At 34.8% G+C, this 12,638-nt stretch overlaps 1 protein-coding gene across 5 annotated transcripts in view; it reads right to left on the reverse strand.

Annotated features, from left to right (window-relative positions):
- The window catches only part of OLA1 (Obg like ATPase 1), a 163,931-nt gene that overhangs the window by 46,096 nt on the left and 105,197 nt on the right, over positions 1-12,638 (reverse strand). For all 5 annotated transcript variants that reach the window (XM_035697069.2, XM_049106231.1, XM_035697077.2 and 2 more), the window contains 2 exons: positions 2,651-2,731; positions 2,245-2,342 (listed from right to left, as the gene is read on the reverse strand). In XM_035697069.2, the coding sequence (XP_035552962.1) occupies positions 2,245-2,342; positions 2,651-2,731 (179 nt within the window). The remainder of the gene's footprint in view (positions 1-2,244; positions 2,343-2,650; positions 2,732-12,638) is intronic.

Below are 12,638 nucleotides of genomic sequence, written 5' to 3' on the forward strand. Positions count from 1 at the left end.
CATAATAACCTTAAAAATATATACACTTTTTTCTTTTGCTAAAGGAGCAACTAATGCAAATGAAGCTTAGATACAAACGCTCCCCAAAAATGAGATGCTAACACAGATTAAAAGGATTTAGTAGTTAAAATGTATCTTAACTATTTTCATCTGCTTGCAGTGTTATAAACGATGAAAACCTAGTGTTCGTATCCTTCATAATAAAAATTTATTCTGCACTTTAATACAAAGGCTATGTTGCATAAACAGAGGATTTAAAGCTGTAGCAGAATGGCTGAATGAAAGGAAAATGGCAATCTTTCTGGCTCCAGTAGATGCCATTCCCTATCACACAATGTTTCCCACTCATAAATACATGACAAATACTTCCTCAATCATTTTTTACGAGCAGGGATGCACAGGGGGTAGTCAATGGCTAGCTTGAGGGAAAATAGGAACAGCAGGCGGCAGAAACTGTACAGAAAATGGCTATGTGGTAAATTCTCTTCTGGAACATCACTCAGTTACCCAGTCTTTGATCTTTCAGCTACAATTACACTAACTTCCACAAGATCTGATCCCCCCCCCCCCCCACCAAACATACACACAACCTCAAACCAGATCATTAGATATATATAAAATCTAAAATTTGGTTTTATAAATAGGATGACCCATACCTCTACATTTTTATAAATTAAAATTTGCTATTTAGACAAGAGTTTGCTTTCAATTGGCTATAACCATATCATCATCACAACTGGTCTCACAAAAAACATGGGGTGTCTGGCGACAGCTAAATCACAGACTGGCGTCTCCCAAGCAGTCTGTCTACCATTAGGGTCTGGGAAATGGTATTTACTATACAATTAGAGCCAGGGAGTTCTACCTGTAATCATCCAAATACAGGTGTGAGAAGCCCCTTTGGGCAAGGAAACTGACTCATCCCTTTTCATGTAAACTTTGATGTCTGTATTGTTTCATGAAGCCTCAGGAAACCTTACCATTCATACCACGATGATTTATTAACTGAGGTCAAGCAATAAATTTTAAAATTCTTTCCCAGGGATAACAATTTTTAACACATTAATCATCAAATTTATAAGAATTTGAAGTAAGACAGTACTGATTATTTTACAGTTAATTTTCTACTGGAGGACACTGACCAGTCAGAACTGAATTTTCACGTTAAGTTTATGCTTTCTAGAACACTACCAATAAAGAAGACAAATTCAGTTTCCTATCAGGAACACAAAATGTCTTAAAGTAATATCAACAGGGCATTTTTAGTTGCAGTAATTTCACAGAATTTATTCTAATCATTTATTGGAGTTAACCATCTGACATTAATTATTGTTTTGGCTTCCAGTCTATGAATGTTTATTTTTCAGTTTAAAGCTTCTCACTCTTTGATATCATATGGAAATGAGAATTTTTAATGGAAAATTGAAACCATGTGCATCTAAGTACTTAATGAAGTACAGGGAAAAACCGACAATATATTTTAGGAGAACGCAGATATTTTGCTGTGGATAGTTTTGATTTGTTTGTATGACTTAATAGTATAAAATACTGAGGGTCCAGTGAGGCAAGTCAAAGTGAGTGCAATGCCAAATGTGTACATGCCCACATGTTACATGAACATATGAGTTTTTGAAGTTACTAGTTAACGAAAAGAAACCTTGTACATGGGTTACATCATGTCAAAAATGATAACACATGAATGCACAGTTTTTACCTTTGTACACTTTAAAAGTATTTGAAACAGATACCTGATCTTCCTCTCCCCCTCTCACACACAGTTTTTTAAATTAAAAATAAACTTTTTTTTAAGCATTTGGTCTGGATTTTAAAAGTTACCCCTAGCTATAATCTCAAGTGCATATTTTAAGGCTACATGTAACACAGTATCAACACAGTTAGAAATTCCCAGTTTAAAAAGTTTAATTGCTCTAACTACACTTATTCTCATTTTGCAAAGGAAACAAACAATAATGTCTATTAAATTTAAATTTAATAAGTAAATTCGCATGATTCAATATTGTCTAATTTAATTCTGTTTGTTTTTTCTTAAGTTCTCTCAGTGTAGATCAATTAGGAGATTCATCTCAGAATGTTCAAAACCAGACAAAGCTTTCTTAACCATTTTAAACTTTTTATTAATGAGAAAGATATTAAAATCTAACATAGCAGTAAGTTCACATGTATATGTGTTTGTGTGTGTAGAGATAGGATATGCCTGCATATTTCTGAGGGGAGAAAACTTACCATTTGTTTTTCTTTCTAATGTAGTCTTTTTCAGAAAGATTAACCAAGTAGACCATTGGTTTTGAAGTCAGAAATAAGTGTTTATTCAACACTTCGATCTACAGTGAGAGATAAAGAATCCTTTTTAAAAGTTGAGTAAGTCATTGAATAACTTGAAAGTAAACTCTTTTCAAACAAGTAGCCATTTTCATTTTCCTAATTCTTGTTTCTAAGAGATCAGCAGTTATGAAATATCATGAGTAGGGGGAGAGAAAATATAACAAGCCTGGGGATAAGCAATCATTGATAGAAATAAAGTTTAACTAGATATTAACAATAATAAAATATAAAATAATGAAAAATCTAAATTGTTCTCTAAGAAATCAAAGCCAAGCCAGAAAGAGAAGGCATGATATTTGTAACTTACCTCTTTGTCGTTCCAATCATGATAGAAGCGAACAGGTTTCTTTTGATCTATAACCCAGGATTTGACTTTGCACATTATATCCTGCACAATATTGAGAAAAAAAAGTAAATACAAGATGAACACTAGACACTTGGATACTAAATATTAAAATTAAGTTTTCAAATCTTCAAAATAAAGAGTCAGGTTTTTTTGAAAGGGGAACTAAGTCACACACGTAATCATTTTTCAATATCTCATTAAAAATCTAACACCAATAAACATTGTTGTGGCACTAACATTTTAATATATAAAATGTGGAATACTAGCAAAATTAGTAACAGTCTTAAAGATTTCAAGATTATTTCATATACACCAAAGACTGTAAGAGTAAATAATATTTCAACATCACCTAGTGATGCCACTTGCAAAATAAACATGCTATTAGGAAATGGAGGGAGGGGGGATACTGGAAAGAGACTGAATTACAATTTTTTCCTTAAAAAGAAAAACAAATAAAATAGGCGAAATTGAACCTATTATTGATGATTTACCCTCCAAAATATGAAATCAACTGACCAAACCCTTTTAATTCTGAATTAATTTTTTGCCAACACCTTCTTCCTGCCCACTTCTCCTGTCCCTGCTCCAACACCGCCCCCCCACCCAACCTGCCAAAGCCTCCATTACACAATGGCAAGAGCCCTGCACTGGTGACCTCCAACCAGCTGCATTCACTTTCAGAACATCTCTCTCTGCTGGAAATCTAAAGGCCTTTTAGTTAGCAAGCTAGTGTGCATTCAGAAGGAGTAACTGCAGGAAGAGCCCAATGTGCTTTGTTTCTCTAGCCTTTCTTCACAGAAAGATTAATCATCTGTGAAATGGAAACGGCAAACAGCAAGTGACACAAACTGAACCCTTCAAGTCTTTCCTCATCAGTTTTGTGGTTCTGAATCTAAAAGCTGCGTGTGGCAAGGTTCTTCTTACAGGCAGGTGTTAATAAAAGGCTCTTGGGTCTGAAAGGTCAAACTTAGCTCTTCCAGAAGAAGTGCGTTTGAGAGTCATCTGGTTTTTTGTTGTTGTTGTTAAAGATAATTTATGGATATGTTTTAAATATGCATTTCTCACAAATTTATTGTAATACACAATTATTAGTAATAGATTTTTTGGGTTTTCATCGATGTATTTACCATAAATCAGTTATTTTTCTATAAATATCTACTTGTATAAATTACCTCAATATTTAGTATACCTTCCTTCCAAATCTTGCTGTTACCAACAGGAAAAATAAGGAAAAAGCCCTATGTCCTTAGATCCTGATTTGAAACTCTCCAGGAAAAGGACTTCCCACAGATTTTAACAAGGAAGGGGCAAGCTGAAAACTTTTAATGAAATCTAACATGTTCTGCTTAAGAATAATCACTTTTACTCTTCTATAACTGAATTTCACTCATAAATGTTTAAAAGTGGCTAATGTAACACCATTTCCTACAAGGAGAAGATCAAAGTGCTATATTACAAATGCATTATGATTAAAAAAGCCCTGTGCAGCCTTGCTATTAACTGTTCTTTAAACCCTAAAAGGCTTCCCATAGATCTCACTTGGCACTGCATATACAACCTTTGACAAGTAATGTAGACCATTTTTATTCATTGCCTAAAATTGTAGGCAATTATGTGCGTCACACTGGCCACCTGCAAATTCTGAATGCCTGCTCCAGTTGTCAGTGCAAAAAACTAATGTCGGAGGGGATTAATCTAGGGGGAGAGAGTCCTCTTTAATGGCTCCAGCAGGTGAAATGGCCCAGCTGGTTACTATGATGAGTGGCCAGAACAGCTTATGTAGAGACACGCAACAAGATTATACAAAAGAAGGAGAAAACAGTGGTACCATCTTATATTTGGTTCCATTAGTTTTTTCAATTAAAGAAAGAAAAGAGAAGAAAATAGACAAAAGAAAATCAAACCAAAAATAAGGAAGGAAATTAAATTTTAATCATACAAAAAGTGTAAAATACTTTTGTAACTATAAACATTTTTACAAAACCAAAAGGCCTCAATAAATGCTGATCATTAGTGAAGGAATTTCAGTATTTCTCTTTCATTTTAAATTAACTACACAATCACTCCACACATTGAAATCTTATCACAAAATCTTTTTGGCGTTAGTTTTTTCCCCCTCATACCAACACACCATACTACAAATTAGAAACAAATTTGAAAGAGAACTTATAATTAAAGTTCTCAAACAGTATATTCATTAAAGTCACACTCAAACCTTTTAAGAAAAATTTATAGATTATAACCAAATATTTTGACAAGTTGAAAGTAAAAATGTTTTAAAATTTAAAATGTTTTCTTTTTTACCCAGTACTCTTAATTATCTTCATAAGATTCAACAGCCAAGAAAAGACACCTTAGATTATTAAAAGATGCCAGTTTACTTAAGACAAAAAAGACCATTCTCAGATAAGAATTTTACATAAATGATTATTATATGTGATGTGCTATTTCTCTTACAAAAAATTAATTTTAATTTTAGCCAAAAATTAAAAGATGTTTTATGTTCCTTGTCTGAAAAACTTCTAATCATATGAATAAAAACATTTGGACATATTTGTATGTAATATTTAATGGACTAAGTTTTTTCTTATGCTTATATAAACACACATGTTAATACTTATGATGAGAATAACAGGTTCCAGTTAACTGAATATCGTTAACTGAGAAAATAATCTAATACATACTTAACCTACTCCTAACAATTTAGAATACAATAAAAACATAGAGATACCTTAATGCTTGAGGCATCAGAAATTACTTTAAGATTTCATAATTTCATTAGCAGTATCATTATGCAGGAATACAGATGTAGGAGGATAACTTTTGATAACTTTAACAAAGTCCTCACTTTCAAAATCCTATATACATAATGAAGATCAGGAAAAACTTCATGGATATTTGAACTTCTTGGTTATTTTGCTGTGATGAGAATACTGATTGGAGAGGCAACAGCTTAATGCTTAAGTGTGAAAATAAATCCTAGGTCTACCATTAACCAGGTCTGTGATCTATTACTTCATTGATAAACACAGATGATGGCACTATCTACTCCTGGGAATTGTTGTGAAGATCAAAAGAGATAATGTATATAAGGTATATAGCACAGTCCTTGACACAGAGTAAGTTCTCTTTAAATGTGAGCTGTTGACATTGTTATTATGATATTGAAAGATTAAACACTAGTCATCTACAAAATGGCAACATATTCCCTTGGATATTCCCTTAGAGCACATAAGGGAATTCTCCAATCTGAATATTGTTCATTAGTCCTTTTCTTTAAATTTTGTTGAAGATTTGCCAAGAATACTGGCTTTTTTTTTTTAGTGAAATCTCAATTCAGGCTTCTAGTCTTAACATTCTACAAGAACTAGTTTTTACTGAACAACTAACTACCTTTTAACTAAAAAGAAAATCCAAACTTAACCTTGAATTTCTCACTCATATGCTTTGACTCTTCTTACTAATTGTCTCACATTTAACTTAAGAAATGCTTTATTTTCTTAATGTATTTTATTATTGTTGTTAATAGCAGTTGTAATGTTTCTAGGTTCACAGAGAACGTGTGACTTGCCTAAATTCCCATAGCCAGTAAGTGGCAGAGCTAAGATTCAAATTCAGGTATAAATGACTAAGAAATTCATGTTCTGTCCAATCACCTTTGCCTATATGTCTTCCTTCCTGTTCTTCTAGTTGCTCTTTGTTTAGCCTAGTTATTCTTAAGGTTGTTATTCCAGGTCCTCATTCTTGGTCCAAGGTCATCAGGGAAATTTAATATTCCTACTATCCAGGTATAATAACTGTCAATTCATGTATCACAAAAATAATTATTTTTCTTTGCACACAATAACATAACTGACTTCCTAAGACTACATACTAGACTTCTCTATTTTAGTATTCTCTAGTTTCCATAGCAAGAATTATTAATCTGTGACCCATAAGTAGATTTCAGGGGTTCCCTAACACCCTAAGATTGTACATAAAGTTCTATGTTTATGTGCCTTTGAGGGATGATGACACATATCTTCCAAATGCTTTTTAAAAGAGATTCATGATCCAAAAATCCAAGAACCAGAGTTGTGATTTTGTAGCAATACTCAAATACCCCAACAATAGCCAATTAAGTAAATATTCTAGGTCCATGGACTCCCAGACCTGAGGTCCATAGACACTAACTTAAAATTTGTTTCAGCCAGACTTTGACTCAAAATTCATCTGTACTGATCAACATGATGCTGATAAAAATTCTAGCCATGATAATGTAGAACATAATTCTAGTTAAAATTATAACAGGGATGTTGGAGAATGTTAAAAATTGAATATATCAGGGCAGCCCTGGTGTCTCAGCGGTTTAGTGCCACCTTCAGCCCAGGGCGTGATCCTCGAGTCCCAGGATGGAGTCCCATATCGGGCTCCCTGCAGGGAGCCTGCTTCTCCCTCTGCCTGTGTCTCTGCTTCTCTCTTGTCTCTCATGAATAAATAAATAAAATCTTTAAAAAAAGATTTGAATATGTCATTATTCTAAAGAAATGAACTGCTTGAGAGTAAACAATATTTAGAGAGAAAAATATATGACTTGCCTTGCTATGTATTAAATCATTAAGCTACAGTAATTATAATAGTGTGATACTAGCACAATAAGAGAGATTCAGATTAGGAACAACCGAAAAGCCCATTAATTTCAGATTTTCTAAAAAATTATGGGACATTCATATTCATAAGAACATTAATTTTGCCATCAAAAGATTAGGGTTTGAGTTCTGGTTCTACCACTTCCTGTGTAACTGTGGGACAGGTTACTTGTCCCAACAACGTTACTTAACAATGTTACTTAACGATTTTACTTAATGTTTCTGTTTTTTAAAATTGGGATGGGAAGATTCCAATTCAACACATGGTGATTATGAGGATTAAGTGAAAAAATACATGTGAAGTAACTGCCTCAACTCCAAGCACATACCTAATGCTCAAAAGGTATTAAGTATTATTATTTATGGCAGGATGCATAATGTGATTCCATTTGTGGTTTTGAGACAACATATAATATATATAAACAAATGTACTCCAATAATGAAACTGGATAGATGCCATAACAAATTGTTAGCAACAGAAATTTCTAGAAGATTGGATTCCAGAGATACTTTCCCTTTCTGCCTACAATGCTGTTTTATTTATTTTAAACAAAAAAAAACCATCTTTACAATAGCTTTTTTGCTATTGTAAAATTAAGATATTTACAGTGTGAGGGGGGAAGGGAGGACTTCATCTATTCACTGCTCACCATCTGTAATCCTAAAATTTGATGACTAAATAGAAGAGACCTGGCAATTTATCAAGGTGACTCACTCTTATTCTGTAATAATTATAGCTTCCAAGTCTGATACTTCCCTCTAGCCAAATCCATTATCCCAATACCTGATGCCGACACCCAGATGAGTTGGTCTGTGCTGGTTAGGTGGCTTTAACTAATACACAGTCAACAATGTACTCAGACCAAAAGAATGGAGGCCATGGCTTCAACTCAAAATAGTCTGGCTAGGAAGAGTCCAGTAATACAACTTCTTGCTCTAACCTAGAGTATCCCCTTTAAATATTCCAAATTGGGGAAAGACCAATCTGTGTTTCCTCTCATGAAATAGACATCCATTGTGTATTCTAACTTGATATTTAGGATCTGCCTGAATCAGAATATTAAACATCTGTTGCTCTACTAAATGAATGTTGTTTATGGAGACCAAAGTATTGATCCTTGACTACTATCTTTTTACATATTTCAGTGACTAAAACTCCCAGAAAAGAATCAACAAAGGACTCAACTAAGAAAACTGGCAGCAATGCTCTACGTGTGTGTATGTGTGTGTCTATGCGTGTGTAAGGAAGATGTCATTCAAAAATTGAAATAATAGGTTAATTCAATCAATAATCTGGGTAAAATGTACATTGGTAATTGTGGGTTTTCAGTTATGTGACTCACTGAAGTAAACAGTGAAAACTTAACATAGCAAAGCTCTTGGCCTATCAGCCATTACACTGAGTGGCAACCAAAATAGATATGCAATTCATTCTTGAGGTATAGATTTCAAGAGGATTTGAACATTACTAAATAGAAGAAGGCAACAATCCTGTATGATCCCTGTAAATAAGTCTGAATGGCTAGGATACTTGGGTGGCTCAGCAGTTGAGCACCTCCCTTCGGCACAGGGCATGATCCTGGAGTCCTGGGATCGGGATCGAGTCCCACATTGGGCTCCCTGCAGGGAGCCTGCTTCTCTCTCTGCCTGTGTCTCTCTGCCTCTCTCTCTGTGTGTGTGTGTGTGTGTGTGTGTGTGTCTCATGACTAAATAAATAAAAATCTTAAAAAAAAAAAAAAAGAAAAAATCATTCCTTTCTATTACTCTGCAGTACCATCTTCACCACAAATCAAATTGTATTTGTGTCTGTATATCCATTCTGTTGCACATGTTCACTGTTAGGCAAGGCGAGAAAGTGTAAGTCAGGCAAGGCTAAATCACAAAGAAATCTGTGAGCCATGGATTTTATGTTGGCAGTATCTTTACAGGAAGATGGTGAGGTATTTTAATCAAGGGAATAAGATAGATCTGCACTTTATATTTGTGGAAAAGAAGGGCAAAGTCAGTTAAGCCGCAAAAATAAAGCAAGCATAATGAAGCTCAAACTGAAAAAGTCATGAAAATAAGGAGGAAAAGATATAGGGAATATTTGGGAGATAAAATCAATAGGATGGGATGTAATGGTAGAGGAGAAAGAGGAATCAGATATTAGTTTTCAGTTCAAGTAATTCGGTTCTATTAACTGAGGTAGAGACTGAAAACAGGCTATGGAAGAAAGATGAATGAATGCAGTTCAGCCTCACCACATACTTGTAATACCTTGTTCTTTCAGAAAATAATCCTTTAAGTCATATAAGAATAGTTCTTGAAGGATACATAAACTCTAAAGAGGAAAAAAGTGTAAATGAGAAGACAGAAGTAAGAGAATTATGTTTTACAGTATACCCTTTTGAATCTTGTGAAAGATATACCTACTACATATACAAGTATTTTTAATGATTTTTTAAAGTTTTATATAGATCAACTTTAAAAACTGCCATAAGAATAATAGAAGATACCTGTTAATAGCTGTATCTTTTGGGGGACATTAATTATTTAACTCAGAGATACTGACAGGAAAGAAAAGACTCAATTACAATTTCTGGTTGCCTTCTTTGGTTGTCTAATTTAAATTGTTAGTTCTATGAATATTTTTTAAGTGTGATAATTTCCAAATAATTGATCAATACAAAATAAGTTGTTCTTTAAAGCCTCTTACTTACATTTTCCAAATTTTGTCTTTCCAGATGAAATGTGTATATATCTAGAATAGATTTAAAAATCAACCTTGGTGGCACCTGGGTGGCTCAGTAAGTTGGGCATCCAACTCAAGATTTTGGCCGAGGTCATGATCTTAGAGTTGTGAGGTTGAGACCCGCATTAGGGGAATTTGCTTGAAATTACCACTGACTCCACCTGCTGAAATGCGCGTACCTGCCTGCATACCCGCATACTTTCTCTATCAAATCAATCAATAAAATCTTTTAAAAAATCAACCTTGATCTTAATGCCCTTATGTTAATGTTATATCATAAACCATCTTCCAAAAAGATATGTTGAAATCCTAACTCTTGGTACTCAGAGTTTGATCTTATTTGAAAATTAGTTAAGATAAGGCCATACCAGAGTAGGGTGGACCCTCAGCCCAATTATGAGTTGTGTCCTTATAAGAGGGGAAATTTGGACAGAAACATGGAGAGACAGAAGCAGAGACTGGAGCTATATATAGCAACAAACCAAGGAATGTCTAGGGCTACCAGAAGCTAAAAAGACAAGAAAGGATTCTCCTCAGGATTCAAAGGAAGTATGGCCCTGCCATGCTGACACTTCAATGTCAGACTTCTAGTCTCCAGACTGTGAAATAATACATTTCTATTGTTTTTTTTTTAATTTTAATTTTTATTTTTATTTATGATAGTCACACAGGGAGAAAGAGAGAGAGAGGCAGAGACATAGGCAGAGGGAGAAGCAGGCTCCATGCACCGGGAGCCTGACGTGGGATTCGATCCCGGGTCTCCAGGATCGCGCCCTGGGCCAAAGGCAGGCAGGCGCTAAACCGCTGCGCCACCCAGGGATCCCCCATTTCTATTGTTTTAATCCAGTTTGTAGTATTTGTTATGGCAGCCCTAGGAAACTAATTCACTTGGCTAATTAATACCAATAGGAATGTTTATTGCACACTTGCCATCTTTAATGCCTGTTTTATCACAGACAGCAAGACCCACTATAAAAGATGTCTTTATGTTAGAATATATCAATCTTAGGAGAGATTATGTTTTAGCATATAAAAGTTCTAATCTGGGGTGCCTGGGTGGCTTAGTCAGTTAAGCATCTGCTTTCAGCTCAGGTCATGATCCCAAGGTCCTGGGATGGAGCCCTGAGTCACATCAGGCTCCCTGATCAGTGGGGAGTCGGCTTCTCCCTCTGCCCCTCCCCCTGCTTGTACTCTCTCTCAAATAAATAAATGAAATCTTTATTAAAAAAATAAATAAAATAAAAATAAAAATAAAAATAAAAATAAAAATAAAAATAAAAATAAAAAAAGCTCTGAGGTACCTGAGTGGCTCAGTCGGTTAAGGGTCTGCCTTGGGCTTAGGTCATGATCCCGGAGTCCTGTGATCGAGCCCCATATTGGGCTCTTTGCTCAGTGGAGGGCCTTCTCCCTCTCCCTCTGACTCTGCCTACTTGTGCTATCAAATACATGAATAAAATCTTTTTTTTTTTTAAACTTATTATGCTGAGGACGTAGTTCTTGAATTTTCTTTTTTATTTATTTATGATAGAGAGAGAAGGAGAGAGGCAGAGACACAGGCAGAGGGAGAAGCAGGCTCCATGCACCGGGAGCCCAACGTGGGATTCGATCCCGGGTCTCCAGGATCGCGCCCTGGGCCAAAGGCAGGCGCCAAACCGCTGCGCCACCCAGGGATCCCTGAATAAAATCTTTTTTAAAAAAAGTTCTAATTTAAGTTTTTCCTGCTTATTTACAAAAAATACAAATGACATCCAAATTTAGAAAATGGAAATTCATAAGAAGAGAGGCTTGAAATGTTGAATTTTTGAAAAACTATCCAGAAAACAGACACATCTGAATGAATATTAAAGAATATTCAGATACAGAGTAAATAAAATGACCTAATTTTTTTATGACTTTCAAGTAGCTATCTTTTTTGTAGCCTAGCATCTATGTCCAATTACAGTCCCACCAATCATTTTATTTTATTTTTTTTCCGCCAATCATTTTATAGCTTTAGACCATTTGTTAGAAAATATAAGGAAGTTTTTTTTTTTTTCCCCCAGAACTCTCTTACAAGAAAGTTAATATAATCACATAGGTACTGTCTTGGAAAAACTAGAGATAAATCTGAAGCAATGAAAAATATAAAACATTACCAAATTAAACCTGTGATACCCCAAAATATAAAAATAAATACACCGATTAGGACAAAAAATTAAAAGGCACATTGGGTGAAGAGATGTATAGCAGAGACTGCTGTCTGTCCATACATTCCCTCTGCCCTCACAGGTCCAGTACATGCTAATGGCTTCTTGCTGTAAGGATCTATAACTCTCCCTAAGCATCATGGTCAGATCATACAAACATCAGGTGTCAGGGAGTTAACAATCCTAGAAGCAGCCCACCCCCAGTGACTGATGGATATTAGTTGATAATCACCCCAGTACCTTCATCATTCCAACAGAAAAACTAGAAGTCACTTTCTACACTGTTTTCCAGAAGTTCCTAACAGAACTGAGCCCCAGCTACTCAGGTTACCTGCTTGTTTACATATAATGTCTCAGTTTCCTTCCCTTCCTGGTCTTAATTCCTCACTCCCTGAAGTGTG

This window comes from Canis lupus, chromosome 36, assembly GCF_003254725.2.
Source record: "Canis lupus dingo isolate Sandy chromosome 36, ASM325472v2, whole genome shotgun sequence".
NCBI classification, from domain to species: Eukaryota; Metazoa; Chordata; class Mammalia; order Carnivora; family Canidae; genus Canis; species Canis lupus.